Consider the following 20176-nt stretch of genomic DNA (forward strand, 5'->3'; position numbering starts at 1 on the left):
ATCCACTGCCTTTAATACACCCTTTCTCCTTTTCAGCCTCTAGAATATGTAGGTTCACTCAAGGCTAAGATAAGATGACATTTCCTATAGATAGTCATTCCACATCCCCTTTCCCTCTTTTCTATGAATGTTCCCTCCCTCCTCAAATTGCTTTAGATTTGTCTAGTAATAAATATGTTCATAGGATCATTACACAGAGCTGGATATAATCTTAAAGGTCATTTAACTCTATCAATTAGAGACAAGGAAACTGAGTTACAGAAAAGCTAAATAAATGACCCAAAGTCCCACAAGTCGTAAAATGGCAATGCCTGAGTTTGGATTTTAATATTCTGTCTCCAAATGTAGTACTCTTTCAAGATTGCACCATACTACTCTTAGAGGAAAGGACTTTTGGGTTTGTTTTTTTTTTTTGGTTGATGTATTCCTAGGATCCCTAGGGTCCCTATGGCCCCTAAGTTGAATTGAATACAGTTTGCATGATAAACTTTGGAAAGTTGAAAACAAAATATTGATAACAAGCATTTGTATAGGGATAAATTTCATTTATTTAGGGATGACATGAATTGAAGATCTTGAGACTTTAAAATAAACATTTTCTTTCAATGGTTAGGTGAAAGAGTTAATAACATTGCATCTTTGTTAACTAGTCATGCTTATTAGTTTATAGTACAAGTCTGTAAGGAAATTTGGTTTGTAAATAGTATCTCTATACTTAATTGCTTTTTAAAAATAATTTTAATCATGTCCAACTCCTTGTGACTCCCTTTGAGACTTTCTTGGCAAAGATACTGTGGTTTGCCATTTCCTTCTCCAACTCATTTTAAGATGAGAAAATTGAGGCAAAAAGGGTTTTCCAGAGTCACACAGCTAGTAAGTACCTGGGGCTGAATTTGAACTCAGGTCTTTCTGACTCCAGACCCAGTGCTCTATCCCCTATGCCACTTTGCTATGAGAAATTGCTTAACAGATTTTTGTAATGAGAAAAATATATTGAAGACTGTATAGTAATGCACATACATATAACAAAGAATTATATTGGGCTGCATTCTAGCTGATTGAAGCAGGACTCTATATATGACATTGTGTAAATCACTAATATTAAGATAACTAAACTCAAATCATAAATCTGGTCATTTCATCTTGCTGTTCAAAAATCATCACTGGATCCCTATTGCCTCTAAGAGAAATATAAAGAAAGTCCTTAGTTTGGTATCTAAGATTTTCCATGAATCCATCTTTCCAGCTGTTCATTACAAATGCTACCTATTAGTCAAATCGGATAGACTTAATTCTCTGAATCTGAAAGTCAATTGTCATTTGGTACATTTGTATAAGGAAGGAAGGAACAAAACATGCATTTATTAAATGCCTACCATGTACCAGACACTATGCTAAGATAATATATCTCACTTTATTCTCACAAAGACCCTGGGAGATAGGTGCTATTATTATCCTCATCCTCATTCTATATATGAGACCAACAGAGGTTAAATAACTTGCCCAGTATCATATAGCTAGGAGGTATCTGAGGCTGGATTTAAACTCAAGTCTTCCTGGCCAGATCTAGAACTCTGAGCCCAAATGCTCAGGACTTAATACACATTTTTTTGAATTAGGTTTTTAAGAATTTGTCTTTGTCAATATGTTATATTTATAAGAGAAGCAGGCATGTTTTTAAAAAGCATTTTAAGTTTCAGTCAGAATGAAAAGCCTTTCATTATTAATAAAGAAATTTATTAACCCTGAAATTAGCCTTGAAATTCTCCTGTAAATTGACTCTATCTATATTTTGGAGAGGCTGCTGAGATTTCCTTTTATGTCACCTGAGCTTGGTAGGTGGCAAATTAGTTGTGTTTGTCTATAAGTACTGCTATTTGGTAAATAGAATTTGAATTCCTTTTATTTCACAACCACTAGGTGAGTTTGGAGGGAACAAACAGATAAATATTTTTTCACCTTCAGGGACACATTTTTTCCCCACTGAATGCTACAATACTTTTAAACAGTACCTTCCCTGCTCCAATCTGCGTTTAGGGTACATGTTATATGTTGTTGTGGTTGTTATAGTTGATTCCATTTGTGATTTTCTTGGCAAAGATACTGGAGTAGTTTGCCATTTTCTTCTCCAGTTCCTTTTACAGATAAGAAAACTGAGGCAAAAAGAGTAAGGGGTCTAGGCCAGTGTCTGAGGCCAAATTTGAACTACACTCCTGGCCTCCGATCTATGCACCATAATAGAACCAACGCAAGGCTTTCTAGGCATTCGGATGCCAGCTCACAGGAGCAGAATTCCACAGTCTGGCAATGAGAGATCCTGCTTCTCTCTTCTGGAATGTGTGAGCCCATAGTGCAATGGACACTTGACTTTCTATTCGTAGCCTGCCAGGAGTAAAGTTAGCAGACAGAAATTACAAAAAAGAATTGTTGGGCTGCAAATCTCAGGAGGAACAGGATATTTTTTCCTGCTTGTTTTCCCCTCTCTCACTTTTAATATCTAGAAAACTGTTCTTTGCCTATCTGTGAAGACCGTGTATTTTTAAATCAGCAGGAGTCAGGAATTCAGGTTAGGGGAAAATCGTCAGTCTTTATTCTCAGTGAAGAAGGATCAGAGGTGGAAGATAATCGGCGATAGCAATGTGTGCAGCTGAGTCAAGAAGCTAGCTAGATCAGCAGCCACACGACCAGCAGCTAGGAGTATGGAACCCAGGCCCAATCTCTTCCAGCTTCTCTTCCTGTCTCTGTCTCCACCCACCAAAATCGTCATTTCCTATACAACACATCAGGACTTGCACAGAGAGTGGGCAGGGACCATTCTTTATCCAATCATGTATATTAATAGAGTATAGCACAATTACTATTTAGCCTCACGTACTTGGGACCTCAGTGCATCAACTCAAACATCAGCCCATTACACCTATCCATAAAGTGTTTCACAGATGTGGCATTAGAGATTTAATACAGTGGAAAGTATCTTTGTGACAAGCCCTCTCTGGTCTTCTGGCTCACAAAAATCAGCACCTGGGATTGTATTCTCCATATTCTACCACTACAATCAGCGAAGAATTTCACTACTATCCACCTACCAGAGCCCTTTCTCCATTAAAGTGAGACAAGGTTATTGTGATTAAGATTATTTTCCTCCCTTAAAATAGACAGAACTGGAGGGGCCCTTTCTCAATTGCTAAAATAAATAAAAACTTCCAAGCCCTCCATTGTACTTTGGTAACACAGAAACTATTTGCCTCTGCAACAAGTGTGAAGGCTACTTGGAGCACCACCTACTAGGGGTTCCCACCTGTATGGTTCATGAAGTTGGTTTGGCAGTTCTGGGTGTGTGTGGGATGTAAGAACAGACCCCACACAATTGCTGCCATAACAACAGCTGGGCTGGATGACATTTATATAATGACTTGGCTACACTAAGAGATGAGTCACAGAAAATAAGTGATGGATATGACCTATTAGGTCATCTAATGCATACCCTTGACAATTCAAAGTTGTTCCTCCAATCTATATTTTTCATTATCTCACTCAATTTGGTTTAAAATCATGTGAGATCAATTTTTACTCTCCTTCACTTATAGAAAATCCATACACATATATGTATATATATAACATATATATATACATATATATATATACTTTTTGTTTGAAGCATATAGTCAACTCTATTCTAGCATGCCATATGTGTTCCCCAAAAGTACCACATTATGAAAAATCAGGCAATATAAACAACAGGGTTGATGGAGATAATGGGGTTAGGGCTAAAACACTCAAACACTACTAGCAACACATAATAAGAGTTAGGAACCTAATGAAAATAGTAGCACTTTTTAAGATAATACATGATAAATTAAGAAATACATCAATATCAGAAAGTGTGGCACCAGCAAAGTCTCTGGATGGTTTAGTTGCCAAGACTCCAGGCTTTGGTAAGACGCTATAATAGGACAGATTAGTATTCTTTTTTTTTTTTTTTTTGAGACAATTGGGGTTAAGTGACTTGCCCAGGGTCACAGAGCTAGAAAATGTTAAGTATCTGAGATCAGATTTGAATCAGGTCCTCCTGACTTCAGGACTGGTGCTCTATCCACTATACCATCTAGCTGCCCCCAGATCAGCATTCTTTTTGCCCACAATTCCTACTGCATCAGAAGATACACAATAAATATAGGTCTTTACCATGACAAAACTTTAGTTTACTTATGAACGGGCAGTAATAGTTTGTGTGTGATTGCAAAATGGTACAATTTATTATATTCTCATTGTTTCACATGGAAGATACTGAATGTCAAAGCAAACTAAAATTCTCCCTATGCTTGAATTATTCCTTAATATCTCACATCAAGAAAAAGCAAATTTGCATTTTCAAAACAAATATTATAGCAGAACTGAATGTATACTCAAAAATGGAATGCTTGTGACCAAGGGTGTGATAAAGTCAATTTGAACTGCTCTTATGAGTGTTGATCAATTTTCAATGTGAACATTTACCCTTCAGAAACCATCAAAAACAACACATCAGGGCATGATTTATTGTTTTGTTGATTGTCTAGACTTAAGAAAAGTGATAGGGAAAATATTAATGCAAATTAAACATAAAACTGTGAACATCCATTATTTTTCCTGGAGAGTACATTGTTAGACATTTATCAGTTGTCCTTGATAATGAGACACCCAGGGAGCATCACAAATTCTTGGAAGTTACTGAAGTACTTTGTAGAAAGGTATAATGAAACATTAGTTTAAGAAAGACCTCTAGCTTGTTATTTCTGTAAACTTGATTTAGAGCCTTTGATGTTGACACAGGCTAGGCATGTGGGTGACTTGTCTACTCTGACCTTCAATTTCTTTAGCTGCAAAAATCAGAGTGATAATGGCATTCTCTATTTCCAGAGAGCTGCATTGGCATAGTGCACAGAGAGCAAAAAGACCTGGTTCAAGTATTACTGCTGACACAGACAGACTGTGTGACTTAAGGAAGTAATATCCTCCCAAGAGAAGCTTTTAAGCCTACAAGTTGCCAAGAGGTCCTGATCTGCATAGATAGAAAGTTTCCTTTTTAAGTTCCTTACACCAAAGACATTGGAAGTTGGGGAAAACAACACAGAGCTATCTATTGTGCAGTGACCTTTTGGAAATCACAAAAGTCTATATTTAAGATATTGCTATAGTCATCCCCAATTTATTTTGTTTTCGTTTTTTTTAATATATTTAATATTTTAGTTTTCCCCTCTTACAGGTAAAACAATTTTTAATATTGATTTTTTAAAATTTGAATTCCAAATTCTCTCCTTTCCCTATTCCTTCATTGAGAAGGCAAGCAATTTAAAGTAGGTTTCATTCCCAATTTTTAAAAAATGGGTAAGATTTTAAATACCTCTCTTATAAGCTTATCCATGCATAATATCCCATCTCTTGCCTCTGGGTTGCCTTGTGCCTAAAAAGTGCTTCTTCATCTTAAAATCTTTAGCTTCTTTCATCACTCTGTTCAAGTAATCCTTCCAACATGATGCTTTTTCTCATCTTTTGAACTGCTAATACCACCAGAAAATTGCTTTGTAATCATAATTGTGATAATTGGATGATGATTTAGTTTCCACAGTTAAGAAAATTAAATTGAAGAAATGAAACAAAAATTGGAAACTAATAAATAGGAGTCTGGGACCTACAAGAAGATCACAGAATGTCACCAGGGGTGGAAGTTTTAGATTTGAACAGGAATCCTCTGGACTTTGCCTCTTTCCATTTCCCTGGTTGAATTCCCTCAAAAGAATGTAAGAATGTAAGCAGACACTGGCATATGTAATGAGGGGAGAAGATTCAAAATCTGTAACTTCTGTAACACCCAATTAATGGGAAACTAGGGAAGGGATGAGCTTCAGGATAGGAAATAAAACACTTCTTTTGGGGTTTCAAAAGTGTTTCTACTAACCACTCATTCTTGAAAGAATATAAAATAAAAACTCTGTAACATTCATCAATGAATCAGTGGATTTTTTTTTACATCATATATGGGCCTCCCAAAGGATGGTAAATATCTTGATAAGGGAAAGTTAAATTTTTGTCTTTGTATTCTCAATAAGATCGCTAGGTAGAACAATGGGTAGAGTGCTGGATCCCCCATCTAGAAGATCTGAATTCAAATTCCTCAGACGCTTTCTAGTTGTGTGTGACATTGGACAAGTCACTCTCTGCCTCAGTTTCCTCAACTGTAAAATGGAGATAATAATAGCATTTATATCCTATGTTTGTTGTAAGTATAAAACCAGATAATATTTGCAATGAACAGTGCCTGACTTGTAGTAGATATAGTTCCACATGGTCCTTAGTATAGTGCTTGCAAAAAGTACATGATTTATAAATATAGATTGTTGTGAAAGTCAGTTTACTTCATATAGAATTTTGAAAGTATCTATGGCAGTATAAAATTAACTAGGACAGATTAAAATTAAATTTATTGGCAGGCAAATATACCTTACAAATTTTTATATTTTTAGAAAAAAGAGCAGTGGGTGATATGTATTCCTATTGCTGCAATCTCTTTTTCATTATTTGGCATTAATTTACAAGATTTCAGCACATTTTTAATGCTTCACCATGAACCCACACTTTTTTGGATGTAAAATGTACTTTTGTTGAATACTGTATTTTTCTAAGTCTAATCATGATCATAGCCTATGGGTTTTCAATAAATTTTAAATGAGTTAAATGTCTACATCATTGAAACATAATTTATCTCCTCTTAGATAAATTTGTTAACCTTTTGTGACATGTGAAATGATACAAAGTCATGATTCCACTATCTCTTTGGGGATTTCTGTAACTTTGGAACTTTGCTTGTTATGATTATTTGCAGCAGTAATTTCTAAGTTTTTGAAAATATTCATTTCTAATTGCATTTCCTTTGTACTTAAATGCAACTGGTCATGTTTAATTGTGAGCTTGATTGTTCCTTAAAACACTATGAGCCTTGAAATGCTTGATTTCCTCAAAACTATTGCAGTCATCGCTAATAGTTGCTGAACTATGCTCTTTTCAAGTTATAACTTTTGCATGTATCTTTGGAATAATATCTTTTCTCTAAAAACCACAGAATTAAAAACAATAGAACACCAAAACATATATATGAAGTAAGATCCAGCGATCAGCAGACTGAGAATTAACTAAAGATGTGGAGATCATTTCAGGGTGCTTTCATATGTTCACATTGAGAAGCCCAGAGTTAGTAGAAGGCATCTCAATGTCCATTGCTGTCATAAAATGAAACTATATCAAAGTCATTGTTTTATCTAAGTAATTCATACATAACTATTCTATTGCCCAGCACAAAAACAAAAATTGACTTTGTAAATAATAAAACACTTCACACATATGAGCTATTGTTATTAGGAGATATAAAAGTGCTCAGCCTACAGTCAATCAGTATTTTCTGAGGAATCAGCAAGCTTGTGGGTGTTAAGGGGAGGGGAGGAGGGATGCCTAGGCTGTCTCATTTCAACTGCTGCTATTTTAGTTATATGCTTTTTTCAGTGTTCTTCAACTTTCACTTCAATAAAACACAGAGCAATGATCATTGTGTTTTTGTTTTCTTGTTTATTTCCCTTTTACCTATTGTTTTAATTAGAGATCCTTCTTCATTGCATTCATGTTTATACTGTGACCTGTTTTCCAATATTTGTCAAGTCAAACCAAGAAAAACAAAGTAAGCACTTATTATGTGCTAGACACTGTATTAAAGAAAAGGTTGGGAGGGAGGGAATAGACTCTACCTTAAGGGAATTCACATTCTAATAGGAGTGACAACATGCAAATAAATTGGAATGTTTAAGCTGTATGCTGAGTAGGTGGAGGGTAATTTGAGAGAAGATACTAACAGCTGGAGGAAATAGGAATGGCCTCTTGTAGAAGTATGGGATTAATGCAGATGGTTTCCTTTCCTGGGACAATATCCAAATTTATTACCATAAATGCATTATATCGTCTTTTTCTTTCTTCTCACGTGCCCCAAAACTCAGTTAAACTAAAACTAAGTGGAAGGTGAAGTGAGGAATTGAGGGGATGAAATAGCCAGCCTGATATTCTATTTCTGGTCATACTATGGTTTAAGTTTAAAAAAATTTCTTGAGGGCAATATGCATCATCATAACCATTATCCACTAAAGTCTCAGAGGCTTACCTTAATCTGACCCTTTAAACAAGGTTCACTGCACACAGACCGTACCATGCCACTTTTGTTCATTTGGATCTTATAGTCATCAATATTCAGCACGCCTTCATGCCAGGTTCCAATGTGGACATAATCATACCGGTTAGCATCAGTATACTGAAGATTCATAATATCATACCTAGGAAGAACAAACAGTAGCATATCTTGGTGACAGATTCCCTTAATAATAATTTCATTGTAAAAACAGACTTCTTGATTCATCTTTCAGAATCCATCAGTCCATCTATATTCTTCCTTCAACCCTTTAAAAGATCTATGATTTTAGCAGGATGGGTATTCCCTCCAGGTGTGATGTTTACAATGGCTCCATAATGTTCCTAGATGCTTTGACCAAAAACAAAACAAAAGAAGAATTCCAAACCACCCTGTATAGGCCAATATTTTGGCTATAAGCCTCTGTAAATGTAATAAGTGTGGTACTTAGGTGATACAGTAAATAGAACATCAGACCTGGAATCCAGAGTATCTAGATCAGATCTAGCTTCAAGCATTTACTAGCTCTGTGACCCTGGTCAAATCATCACTTGTATTTGTCTCAGTTCCTCATCTACAAAATGGGGACACATTGGAGAAGGAAATGATAAACCAAGAACCCCATGGACAAGTTTTTGAGGTCACAACAAATTAAACAAACTGAACAACTAAACAACACTGAGTCTGTCTTTAAATTTCTCCTGAAAACTATTTTTTGTGTAGTCCCTATTGGAGTTTATATTCTAACTTTGGCTTTTTGAGTCTGATTTTTCTGAAAAATTTTATCTGAAATAAGCAAGGACAATTTTATGTCAGAAAAAATATCAGAGTAGTACTTTCACTTGACAAAAATGTAGTACATTATTTATATAGTAAATTTACAGTTCATCCTTGGATACCTTCTAAGCACCATTCTTTCCCTGAAATAAAATGATTTTCAGAATATTAGTATCAATAATGATAATGAGGTAATCATTATAGAGATCTTTCAGAAAACCCTTCAGGGGTGTTTGAGGCGCAGTATGGGGTAATGGAAAGAAAATTGGATTTGAAATCACAAACCCTGGGATTAAATCCCATCATAGAAATTTAGGAGCTGTGTGACTCTGGACAAGTCCTTTAACCCCATCATATCTTGATTTCCTCATCTGTAAAATGAAGACATTAGGCTTGGTGTGTCTAAAGTCCCTTCCAGGTCTAATATTAATATCTTGAATCTCATATTTGAAACTTATTAGCTTCTTGACCTCAGGACACTTACTCTCTTAGAACCCATTGCTTCATTAGAAAAATGGATTGCATTATTTCCCTCACAATGCTGTTTTGAAGGAAATGTTTTATGAACTTTATTTTTTTTCTTTTTAATGTATGAAATCAAATATTTTCATAACAGTACAATTAAAAAGATGATTGTGCATGAAACTGCAAATCTACTATGCACAGCTTGCTATTTCTTTAAAAAATACAATTATCATGTAAATATTTTTTTCTGTTCCTCCCAATAGACATAGATAAATGGATGAATAGGTAGAAAGATAGATGGATAGATAGATGACAAATATGTAAAATATTCTGCACATACTTCTATTTATCAGGTCTTTTTCTGGACACAGGTAGTGTCTTTCTTCATATGTCCTCTATAATTAATTTGAATATTTATAATAGATAAAATAATTTATTTGCTTAAAGTCATCACTATTCAATCTTCTTTTGGTTCTGCTCATTTCACTGTTCATTTCATGCAAATCTTTCTATGTTTTTTCTAAAATCATTGAGCTCTTCATTTCTTATAGTTCAGTAGTATTCCTTCACAATCACATACCAATGCTTGTTTAGCTATTTCCCAATTGATGGGCATTCCTGTAGTTTCTACCACAAAGAGATTTGCTACAAACATTTTAGAATATATTGGTTCTTTTATTTTTTCCCAAAAAATCTTTGGAAATAGACTAAGTAGTGGTATTGCAGGGTCAAAGAGTAAGTTAACAATAATTCTTTGAACATGATTCCAGATTGCTCTCCAAAATGATTGGATTATTTTATAATTCCAACAAATAAATTAGTGTCCCAATTTTTTTGATATCCTTTTCAGCATTTATCACTTTCCCCCTCTATCATTGTAGCTAATATGGTAGGTATAAAATTATATCTCAAGGTTGCTTTAAATTGTATTTCTCTAATCAATAATGATTTAAACATTTTTATATGATTATAAATTGTTTTGTGTTCTTCATTGGAAAACTGAACATATCCATTGATTAGTTATCAATTGGGGAATGACTTTCATTCTTATAGATTTGACAAAGTTTTTTTTTTATATTTTAGATATGAAACCTTTATCGAATAAACTATTTTCTTCTTCTTTTCTTCTAATCTTGGCTATATTTGTTTTATTTATATAAAATCTTTTTAATTTAATGTAATCAAACATCCATTTGTTACCTTTTTGTTTCCTATTATTTATTTCTAAATTGTTCACTCATTTATAAGTTGCTAAGTAATATGTTCCATGTTTTGCTTTTCTTGTAAAAATCACTCTTTATATTTAGGTCATGTATCCATTTCAATAAATGGATTTCCTTGGTAAATAGTGTGTTATGTTGATCCATGCCCAGTTTATACTATAGTGCTTTCCAATTTTCCCAACAATTTTTACCAAGTAATGAATTCTTATCTCCAAATCTAAAGTCTTTACACTTGTCACAGATAAGATTATTATGTTTATTTTTGCTCTAAATTGTATGTCTATTCCATTGTTCTATCTTTCTATTCCTCAGTCCATATCAGATAGTTTTGTTAATTAATGTCTTATAATACAGTTTAAGATCTGGTACTACTAAATCTCATTCCTTTATACTTTTTTTTCCCATTTTTCCCTCGACATTTTTGACTTTTATTCCTCAGTCCATATCAGATAGTTTTGTTAATTAATGTCTTATAATACAGTTTAAGATCTGGTACTACTAAATCTCATTCCTTTATACTTTTTTTTCCCATTTTTCCCTCGACATTTTTGACTTTTTGTTTTTTTTATAAAATTTTATTATTTTTTTCTAATTGAGTAAATTTTGAAGGGAGTAATTTAATTGGGATGGTATTGAATATATATATATTAGTTTGGATGAAGTTGTCATTTTTATTTTATTGACCTCACAATTAATATCTCCTCAATTATTTAAATCTGATTTTGTTTGTATAAAAAGTCTCACATATAATTTTACTTATATAGCCCAGGTACTTTTTGTTGTCTGGAATTATTTTAAATTGGGTATTTTTTTTTTTTACTATCTCTTCTTGAAGAGTTTTATATGTGATATATATGTGTGTGTGTGTATGTATATACATATATATATATATATATGCTAATAACTTATTTGGATTTTTTTTTATATCTTGCTACTTTGCTAAAATTTTAATTGTTTTAATTAACTTGTTAGTTGAGTCTTTAGGATTTTCTAAGAATATTATCATAGTGTCTGCAAAAAAAGAGATAATTTTATCATCTTGTTTTCTATTCTGATACTTTGCATTTCTTTTTCTTCTCTTACTTAGAGGGACAGCTAAGTGGGCCTAGAATCAAGAAAGACTCATCTTTTTAAGTTCAAAACTTGCTCAGATACTTACTAACTGTATGACCCAGGGAAATTTAACCCTACTTGCCTCTATCTTCTCATCTGTAAAATGATCTACAGAAGGAAATGGTAAACTACTCTAGTATCTTTCCCAAGAAAAGCCCAAATGGGGTCACAAAAAGTATGATATAACTGAAATGACTGAACAGCAACAAAGACATTATTATTATTCACCCTTTGGCAATGGTGTCCCACACATTCACCACAAATGTATAGAATACTTGGCATGTAATTAGAAAATAGAGAGTGATAACTACTGGGGATCAAGCTAAGATTCTCCAAGACATGTTTTCTAGCTACTTATCTCTAAACTTCAAGCTTTTATTAGAGAAATGTAATTACTATGTCTTAGCTTTCCAATTTCTGCTCAGATAATATAGCTGGAATTTGCTTTCTATGGGGCAACAGGCTTATTTCTACTTCAAACTTATGCCAGATTCATCAAACACAGCTTCAAGAGCAACACTAAGATGATGATGATGAACAAAGGAAATTTTCTTATTTCTCATGGGTGAAATGAAAATACATTAGCTAATATGAAGTGAAAGAACTGAACTTTTAAAACTCATGCCTTATGTCCTTCTGATGATCATTTAGTTATTTAAGAAGCATGTATTAAGTGCTCATTGTATTCAAAAGCAAGTTCTTAGTATTTAGGAAGGAGAAATTTTTTCTCCTTTGTAGTGCCAAATATATCTCAGATTTATTTATATAGTCAGCTTCAGTGCAGTTTGCTGCTGCATATAAATCTTACTTATGCTATACTATTATCCATTTTAATTATTTGGATTAATGTTCATTTCTAATTCCCATCCCCACTGGCCATATTTAGCAGGGCTGGAAAACCTGTTGTGAATGTTTAATGTGAGGTTTTTTTAAGTTTTTTTCTTTTAAGTTTCTTCTTCTTCTTCTTCTTCTTCTTCTTCTTCTTCTTCTTCTTCTTCTTCTCTCTCTCTCTCTCTTTCTTCCTATTTCTCTCTGTCTCTGTCTCTCTGTCTCTTTTTCTCTCTCTCTCATTTGTCTGCCTTTCTCATTTTTTCTTTCTCCTTTCTATGTATCAGGGCAATGAGAATGCTATGTTCCTCTTCCCTTTATCTGTTTCCTGAAATTTGTTCAAACTTCTTCATTCTCTAAGAGAGGAAATAAGTTTTCAAATTCATGTATGTTAGCGCTGAGAAAGTGAAAAATGCATAATATTATACAGAATCCAAATTAAAAACCCCAAACTCCAAAACCCTAACAAAACAAAGTCCATACCCCAAAAGAAACTGGAAATAAGGAAGAAAGGCCAAAAAGATGAGAGTTAAAAAAACAAATTCAGTTCATCATAATTAAAGTTAACTTTTGATCCTATGAAATCTTCTTGAATATTGGAATTTATTTGTAATATTCTTGTACTGCAAATTAGTTTTTTCTTTGCATTCTCTTGGTGTCTATAGTTTATTTTAAGTGAGGATTAATCTTAGTAATTACAAGGAGGAATGTAACTGTGTAGTAGAGTAAAAGAGGATAGAAATTGGAGAAGACTGAAAAAGCAACTAAAAGGAGATCAATATGCACCTCATAGAATAAATAAAATGGTTCCTGTAAATAGGCTTGGGAACAACAGTGACTGATCCCTTGATTAATATCTTGAGAGAAAAACTAAAAAAGTAGAATTGCATATTCAATAATGAAAAAATGCCTACATTTGGAAGTAAATCCCTTGCTTTTGTTTAGCTAATATTTTACATGTAATTTTCCACAGGGGACTCTGAAGGAATAATATAAGGTCAGGGAAGAAGGATATAGTGATATGTAAAGGGCTGAAACTCTGAGTTGATGCACTGAGGTTGGACAACCAAGCACTTAAGGCTAACTACTGATTGGACAATACTCTATTAGTATATGTTTGGGAAATGGCCCTTCCCACTATGCTGGTTCAATATTTTGGTGTATACAGAGAATTGTGGGAAGGATTACGGGGTTGAGTAAGACAAGGCAGGGTCACTTTTGGCAGTAGAGGAAGAGAAGGAAGGTCCTGCATCCATCCTGTTCACTTCTACCTCTAAAGACCAAGAATAAAGACTAAGGACTTTTGCTTATTCTAATTCCAGCTGATTCTAAGGTATCCAGGGTGCTAACTTGGTCTTCACAGTGGTATGTCTTGGATAAAAACTGTCATAATGCCAGAGAAACTAAGGCAAGATAGAGATTAGAGAGTTTTTAATATTTTATTTGAGAGGGAGAGATTGTGCTTCAGGCATGTTACCCCTAGGGCTGATGTCTCAAAGCATCCAAGCATGAATCCAATAAAGTATATATGGTTCTAAGCTTGGGTAGATAGACAAAGGTGGGGGGGAGGGTGGAGTCCAAACTCTGTTGAGTGGGAATATCCAAGAAGGGACCACCAATCTGGTTCTGATAGATTGGGGGTAGGACCATAAATTCTTACAGATTGGGAGGATTTAGGAGGTGTCCAACTAGAGGCAAGAAGTCTGAGACTTAGAGATACCAATAAGGTATCTGAAATAGGACATCTGGATCTTTGTCTTTTGGAATGCCAGATCTCCACAGCCCTAATTATCTCAGTTCTGATGAACAGTTTCTGATGAAAGGAGGGATTGCAACCTGGTGGATTGAAGCAGAACAATTCAAAGAATCAAGGCAGAACAATTTAGGAAAACTGAGGCAGGATGATAAAAGGGAATTGTGGCACAACATTATGAATAAATGAAAACTAAAAGATACTGGATTTAATAAGAATAGCAATATGGTGAGAAAAGCCAAAAACACTTCATTTGTTTATTTACTCCATTAAAAATATTTATTGGGTTGTTTTTACTATTTACTATTTTTAGGAAATACTTTGATGTTATAATATTATCCAGTATGTTAACTAAAGACATAGAATTAAATAATAGACATGTTTAGTTGATTGTCTTCCTTTGAAGTAATGAGAAGGTACTATATCACTGTTCTTCAGTTTCTACAAATAAATTATGATGAATTAGCTTAGATTATGCTATGAAGTACCATCACATCAAGGCATTACTTCATGCTCACAGAACATCCAAGTAGAGAATCTGAAGCTGAGTTCTGAAAACTATATTTGAGAAAAGTTATTGACGAGCCAAGAGATCTCATATCAAAAGAGAATTTGTTAGAGGAAACTGAGAACTTTAGTACAGACAGAAAATGTGATAATTGTTTGAGTATTTGAACAATTGTATTGTAGGAGAAATATAAGAATTGTTCTGCTCAAACCAGAAGGCAAGAATTAGGAGAAGGAGGTGAAAGTTCAAGAGGCAGATTTAGCTTTCATATAAAGTAAGTGAAAATTTTCTATTAGAGCTATAAAAATTGGAATGTGCTGCCTTGGGGGTAGTGAGTTTCCTTATCACTAGAATTCTTCAAAAGCTGTTGAGTTTGGTATGGAAGGGAGTTTAAAAGACTCTGGGGGTCTCTTACTTCTATCTCTGAGGTTCTGGAATACAAAATTAAAAAGGCACTAAAATATTCTTTCTTATGTCTAATTTTGAGATGATAGAAGTTCTCATAACATATGTTAGTTATATGTAATTCAATGCGGTAGAGCAAAAAGAATCACAAATTTGGAAGTGGGATGTCTGGAATCAGCAAAGTGACACAGTGGGTATGATATAATAGGATTCTGTGTACCCCTAATCTTTGGGGAGTGGGTATGGGTTAGAAAAACACTGAATCTCAACCCCTCTGGCCTCTGGGAAGCATCCCCACTCTCCAACCTGGAAACTCTCACCTACAATTGATCTGGGAACCACTTTAGTATGGGAAACAATTACTACCTCTGTTGATTTGGAAATTAGTCCCTCAATTGCTCCCTAGCACCATTCTATAGAAGGATAAATAAAATCAAGACTCTGTATCCCAATCTTTGCTATTTTTCTAATCACAAAGGGGCACATTGAGAGAAAGAGCTTCTCAGTGAAAATAAACCCATTTTTGCCAAACCTCACTTGGAGCCTAGGACTGTGAATTTTTTCTCAAAACAAAACTTTTTTCTGCAACATGGGCCTGGGGACCCCCATCACTGTTAGGTTATCTCACCCCTCAACAAGTAGAGTACTGGAATTAAGATTTGAGTTCAGATCCTGCCTTTGTTTAGATCCTTCTGCCTCAGGTTCCTCACTTGTAAAATTGGATAATAGTAGCACCTAGTCCCCATTGTTATAGTGAGGAAAACATTTAAGATGATATTTATATAACACTTCACACAGATAAAACACTAGCTATTATCAAATCCTAGCTCTGCCTTCATAATCTGTGTGACATAGGGAAAGCCTCTTTGATTTTCATCTTTTTTGTTTTAAAACTGAGAATTAATGCTTGTACTACTTATTTCACTAGATAATAAATTATTTTGTAAATCTTAAAGTGCTTTATAAATGAGGGCATTTATTGTTAATCAACCACCAGCAGCAACAGTAGTGCCAGTATCCTGCTTTTTGTTCCTAAGGTCAAATTGTGGGTACAATTCACATAATGGGTAGCAATGCAGTTTCCAAGAAATATATAATAGCAATTACTCTGTTTACACATTGACAGAGAAACTTATTTTAATGAATAGATCAAATTTTTAGGTGCCACAAACAAGAAGGATAACTTGTAGCAAACCACCTGGGGAAATGATTCAATATCTATTACAAGGATATGGTAATTCAGCTGTTCTAGGGTTAATGATTCAAATGAGAATTAGCCATCCCTGATTTTTGTGCACAGTCTCACTCCCTTTCAAATAACCAGATAATCTAAATTCAAATGTGGGTCCACTGAAAGCATATATATGCAGATAGCAGCAATAAATTGTACAATATCATACAGATTTCAAAATAATTTCCTATTTGTGAAATATCCAGTTCTTTCTTATGTGATTCTCATAGGAGCCCCATGAGGTAGGATGCTAAGTATAAAAAACATGGACTGACTTGATCCACAAAGTCTGAGAGCTACCAAGCTCCCTGAGGAACTTATTCCATTTCAGTCTGTGTAATTCTACACCTAATATTACTGCCTTGTACATAATATGTACTAAGTAATTATTTGTTTATTTGAATTTAGATGGTAAAAACTTAATTGGATTTTGACTCCAGTATAATGCTCAATACATGGTATTCCTTAAACTCCATGTAGCCAATAACTCCATGGGAACAGATATTCATTCAATATTATCAACGTGAATTAAATGCCTATGCTGGGCAAGACATTGCTAAGTGCTACAATTATAACAAAACTAAAAATAATCATAAAGAAATAACTGGAAAATTTGGTCTTGAAGAGGCTTGATAAAGTTAAGTTAAACATTTTTGGTGTTTAGTCATAGGTACTACATTTTAGGAGAGACACTGACAAGCATCAGTGAATGCAAAGGAAATCAATCAGAATGATAAATATTATGGAAGTCATATCATGTAAAGGTGTGGCAAAGAAAATTAAATGTTTAAGCTAGTAATGTAAAGATTTAAGAAGAAAATAAGTTGATTTTCAAATATTTGGAGAGCTTTAGTCCAGGAGGGATTAGGTATATTTTTATTGTTCCAAAGGGAACTATTGGATTAATAAATTACAAAGAAGAATATATATATATATGTATGTATTATAAAGTTATATATATATATGTATATATTATGTAATTATATATTGTATATAATTTATGTATATTATATATAATAATAACACATAATATATAAATAAAGTATTTGGGCTGGAAGAGTAATTCCATTGGTATAGAAAATTCCTGATCAGGAACCAATTCAATTCACATTTTCTATGAAAACTCATGGTTTTAGAGAGTTGCCTATAGCAATGGTTTTCAAAGTAGGTCACTGGAGGTTCCTGGAACCCTTTTAGGGGTTAGGGTTAGGCACCTCAATTTACTACCTTCTTAGGCCTAGTTTCTTCATCTGTAAAATTAAGGATTTGGATTAAATGGCCTTTTTTGCAGTTTCTTTGGGCTCTGTATCTGTGATTCCTAGGCTGAACCTAATCTTAGGTAGATTCTTAATTCCAGAGAGAAAAATTTATTCTCTAGAGCTCAGTTTCTTAAACTGTGGTTGTAGCCCTACTTGGTGGGGGTGTCTCATAACTGAATGTGGGACTTGTGAAATTATGATTTATTATCAGTAAGTGTTTGATTTGCATACCTTTTTTTTATATACTTCTATCCCCAGGGTCATATAAAAAATTCTCAGGCAAAAAAGGTAGTAAGTGGAAAAAGTTTAAAAAGCCCTATTCTACAGAGTAATGTGAGTAAGATGGATGCATTTATTACCTTCATTCTCCCCCCAAAACATGCTTTTATTTATCTCTAGCTATATTGCTCCCAATAATCTTCAGTGGAAATTAAAACAAAATATTTCCATCTGTTTAGGAAAATCTAATTTCCAGCCAATTATTTTATTGAATTGCTTCATTACCTTCCAGGGGCATCTCCTTTTTCATCAAACCATACTTCTTCTCCTGATACACCAATGAAGGAGGATTTTATGAGGAAGTCCAAGAGCTTACTGCCATCAATGGGTTTCATAGCATCGCAAAGACCAACATGTCCAGGACAGAGAGCATGGTGCATATTCTGTAGTCCATGAGCCATAGCATAGATAGCATTGATGACAAAGCCCATTTTGCTGTCCTGGACATAATTTTCTTCTAAACTCTCATTGCCTGTGATAATAAAAACAAAATTGTTAACAAGAAAGAGAAAATAAATAATAGTAGTAAGAAATAATAGAACTATGCCTTTTATCTGAACATGATTTAATTCAAATAAGATATTTTTAAAAAGAGGATCATGGGATTGATAGCAAGGAGAGAATTCAGAGATTATTTGGTCTAATCTCACCATTTTACACTTAAGAAACACTTAGAGAGGTTGTGACATAGCCTATGAAGCAGGTCAGTTAAGAACTGATCCTAGGTTCTTGAACTTTAAATCGAGGTTTGTTTTTTTTTCTATTATGTCACTTTTATACACAAAATTACTGGATATCAAAACTTAGAAGGGACCTCAGAACCCAACCTGTACCTAAATTAGAATTTTCCCTTCAACATTCCTGACCAAGGATTATCCACTTTATTTGAAACTATCCCATGGAGGGAAATGTGTTGGGTTGAGTTTGATTCAAGACTATCCCTTGATATCTTAGACTTATTATTACAACATAGTGACCCAATCATAGATCACTCAACAGTTAACCAATGTTGATCAATTTACCCATAACAGGAGAAAGATATTCAAGAAGGATAGGCATCCATGACACTTTTTTATTTTAAATTTATTTATTTTTAATATACATTGCTTTATGAATCATATTGGGAGAGAATGATCAAAGCAAAATGGAAAAACCATAGGAGAGATAAAAAAGTAGAAAAAAGAAGTGAACATAGCATGTGCTAATTTACATTCAGTCTCCATAGTTCTTTTTCTGAATGCAGATGGCATTTTCTGTCCAAATTCTATTGGGATTGGCTTGAATTACTGAAGCATTAAGAAGAACCAAGTCTTTCACAGTTGATCATATACATTCTTGCTGTTATTGTGTACAATGTATTCCTGATTCTGCTTGCTTCACTCAGCATCAGTTCATATAAATATTTCCAGGCCTTTCTATAATCCCTTGTTCATCATTTTTTATAGAACAATAATATTCCATTACCTTCACATACCACAACTTGTTCAGCCAATCCCCAATTGATAGCCATCTACTCATTTTCCAATTCTTTGCTACCACAAAAAGAGCTGCTACAAACATTTTTGTACATGTAGGTCCTTTCCCCTCCTTTATGATTCCTTGGGGTACAGACCCAGTAATGGCACTGCTGGGTCAAAAGGTATGCACAGTTTTATAGCCCTTTGGGCATAGTTCTGGATTACTCTCCATTGGAGAGTAATCATTTCACAACTCCACCAACAATGTATTAGAGTCCCAGTTTTCCCACATCCCCCTCCAACATTTATCATTATTTTTTTTCCTGTCATCTTAGTCAATCTGAGAAGTATAAGGTGGTACCTCAGAGTTGTTTTAAATTATATTTCTCTAATCAATAGTGATTTAGAGAATTTTTTCATATTACTATAGATGACTATAATTTCATCATCTGAAAATTTTCCATTTATATCCTTTGATCATTTATCAATTGGAAAATAACTTGTATTCTTATAAATTTGACACAGTTCTTTATATATTTTAGAAACGTGACCTATATCAATAATACTACCTGTAAAGATTTTTTCTCAGATTTGTATTTCCCTTTTAATTTTGTTTCTGTTAGTTTTGTTTGTGCAAAATCATTAATTTAATGTAAATCAAAGTTGTCCATT

General features: G+C 33.8%; 1 protein-coding gene across 3 annotated transcripts in view; it reads right to left on the reverse strand.

Annotated features, from left to right (window-relative positions):
* GRM1 (glutamate metabotropic receptor 1) overlaps window positions 1-20176 on the reverse strand; it is a 433745-nt gene that overhangs the window by 47131 nt on the left and 366438 nt on the right. For all 3 annotated transcript variants that reach the window (XM_031937657.1, XM_031937660.1, XM_031937659.1), the window contains exons 5-6: window positions 18273-18519; window positions 8183-8351 (exon numbers count right to left, since the gene is read on the reverse strand). In XM_031937657.1, the coding sequence (XP_031793517.1) occupies window positions 8183-8351; window positions 18273-18519 (416 nt within the window). The remainder of the gene's footprint in view (window positions 1-8182; window positions 8352-18272; window positions 18520-20176) is intronic.

This window comes from Sarcophilus harrisii, chromosome 4, assembly GCF_902635505.1.
Source record: "Sarcophilus harrisii chromosome 4, mSarHar1.11, whole genome shotgun sequence".
Taxonomy (NCBI): domain Eukaryota; kingdom Metazoa; phylum Chordata; class Mammalia; order Dasyuromorphia; family Dasyuridae; genus Sarcophilus; species Sarcophilus harrisii.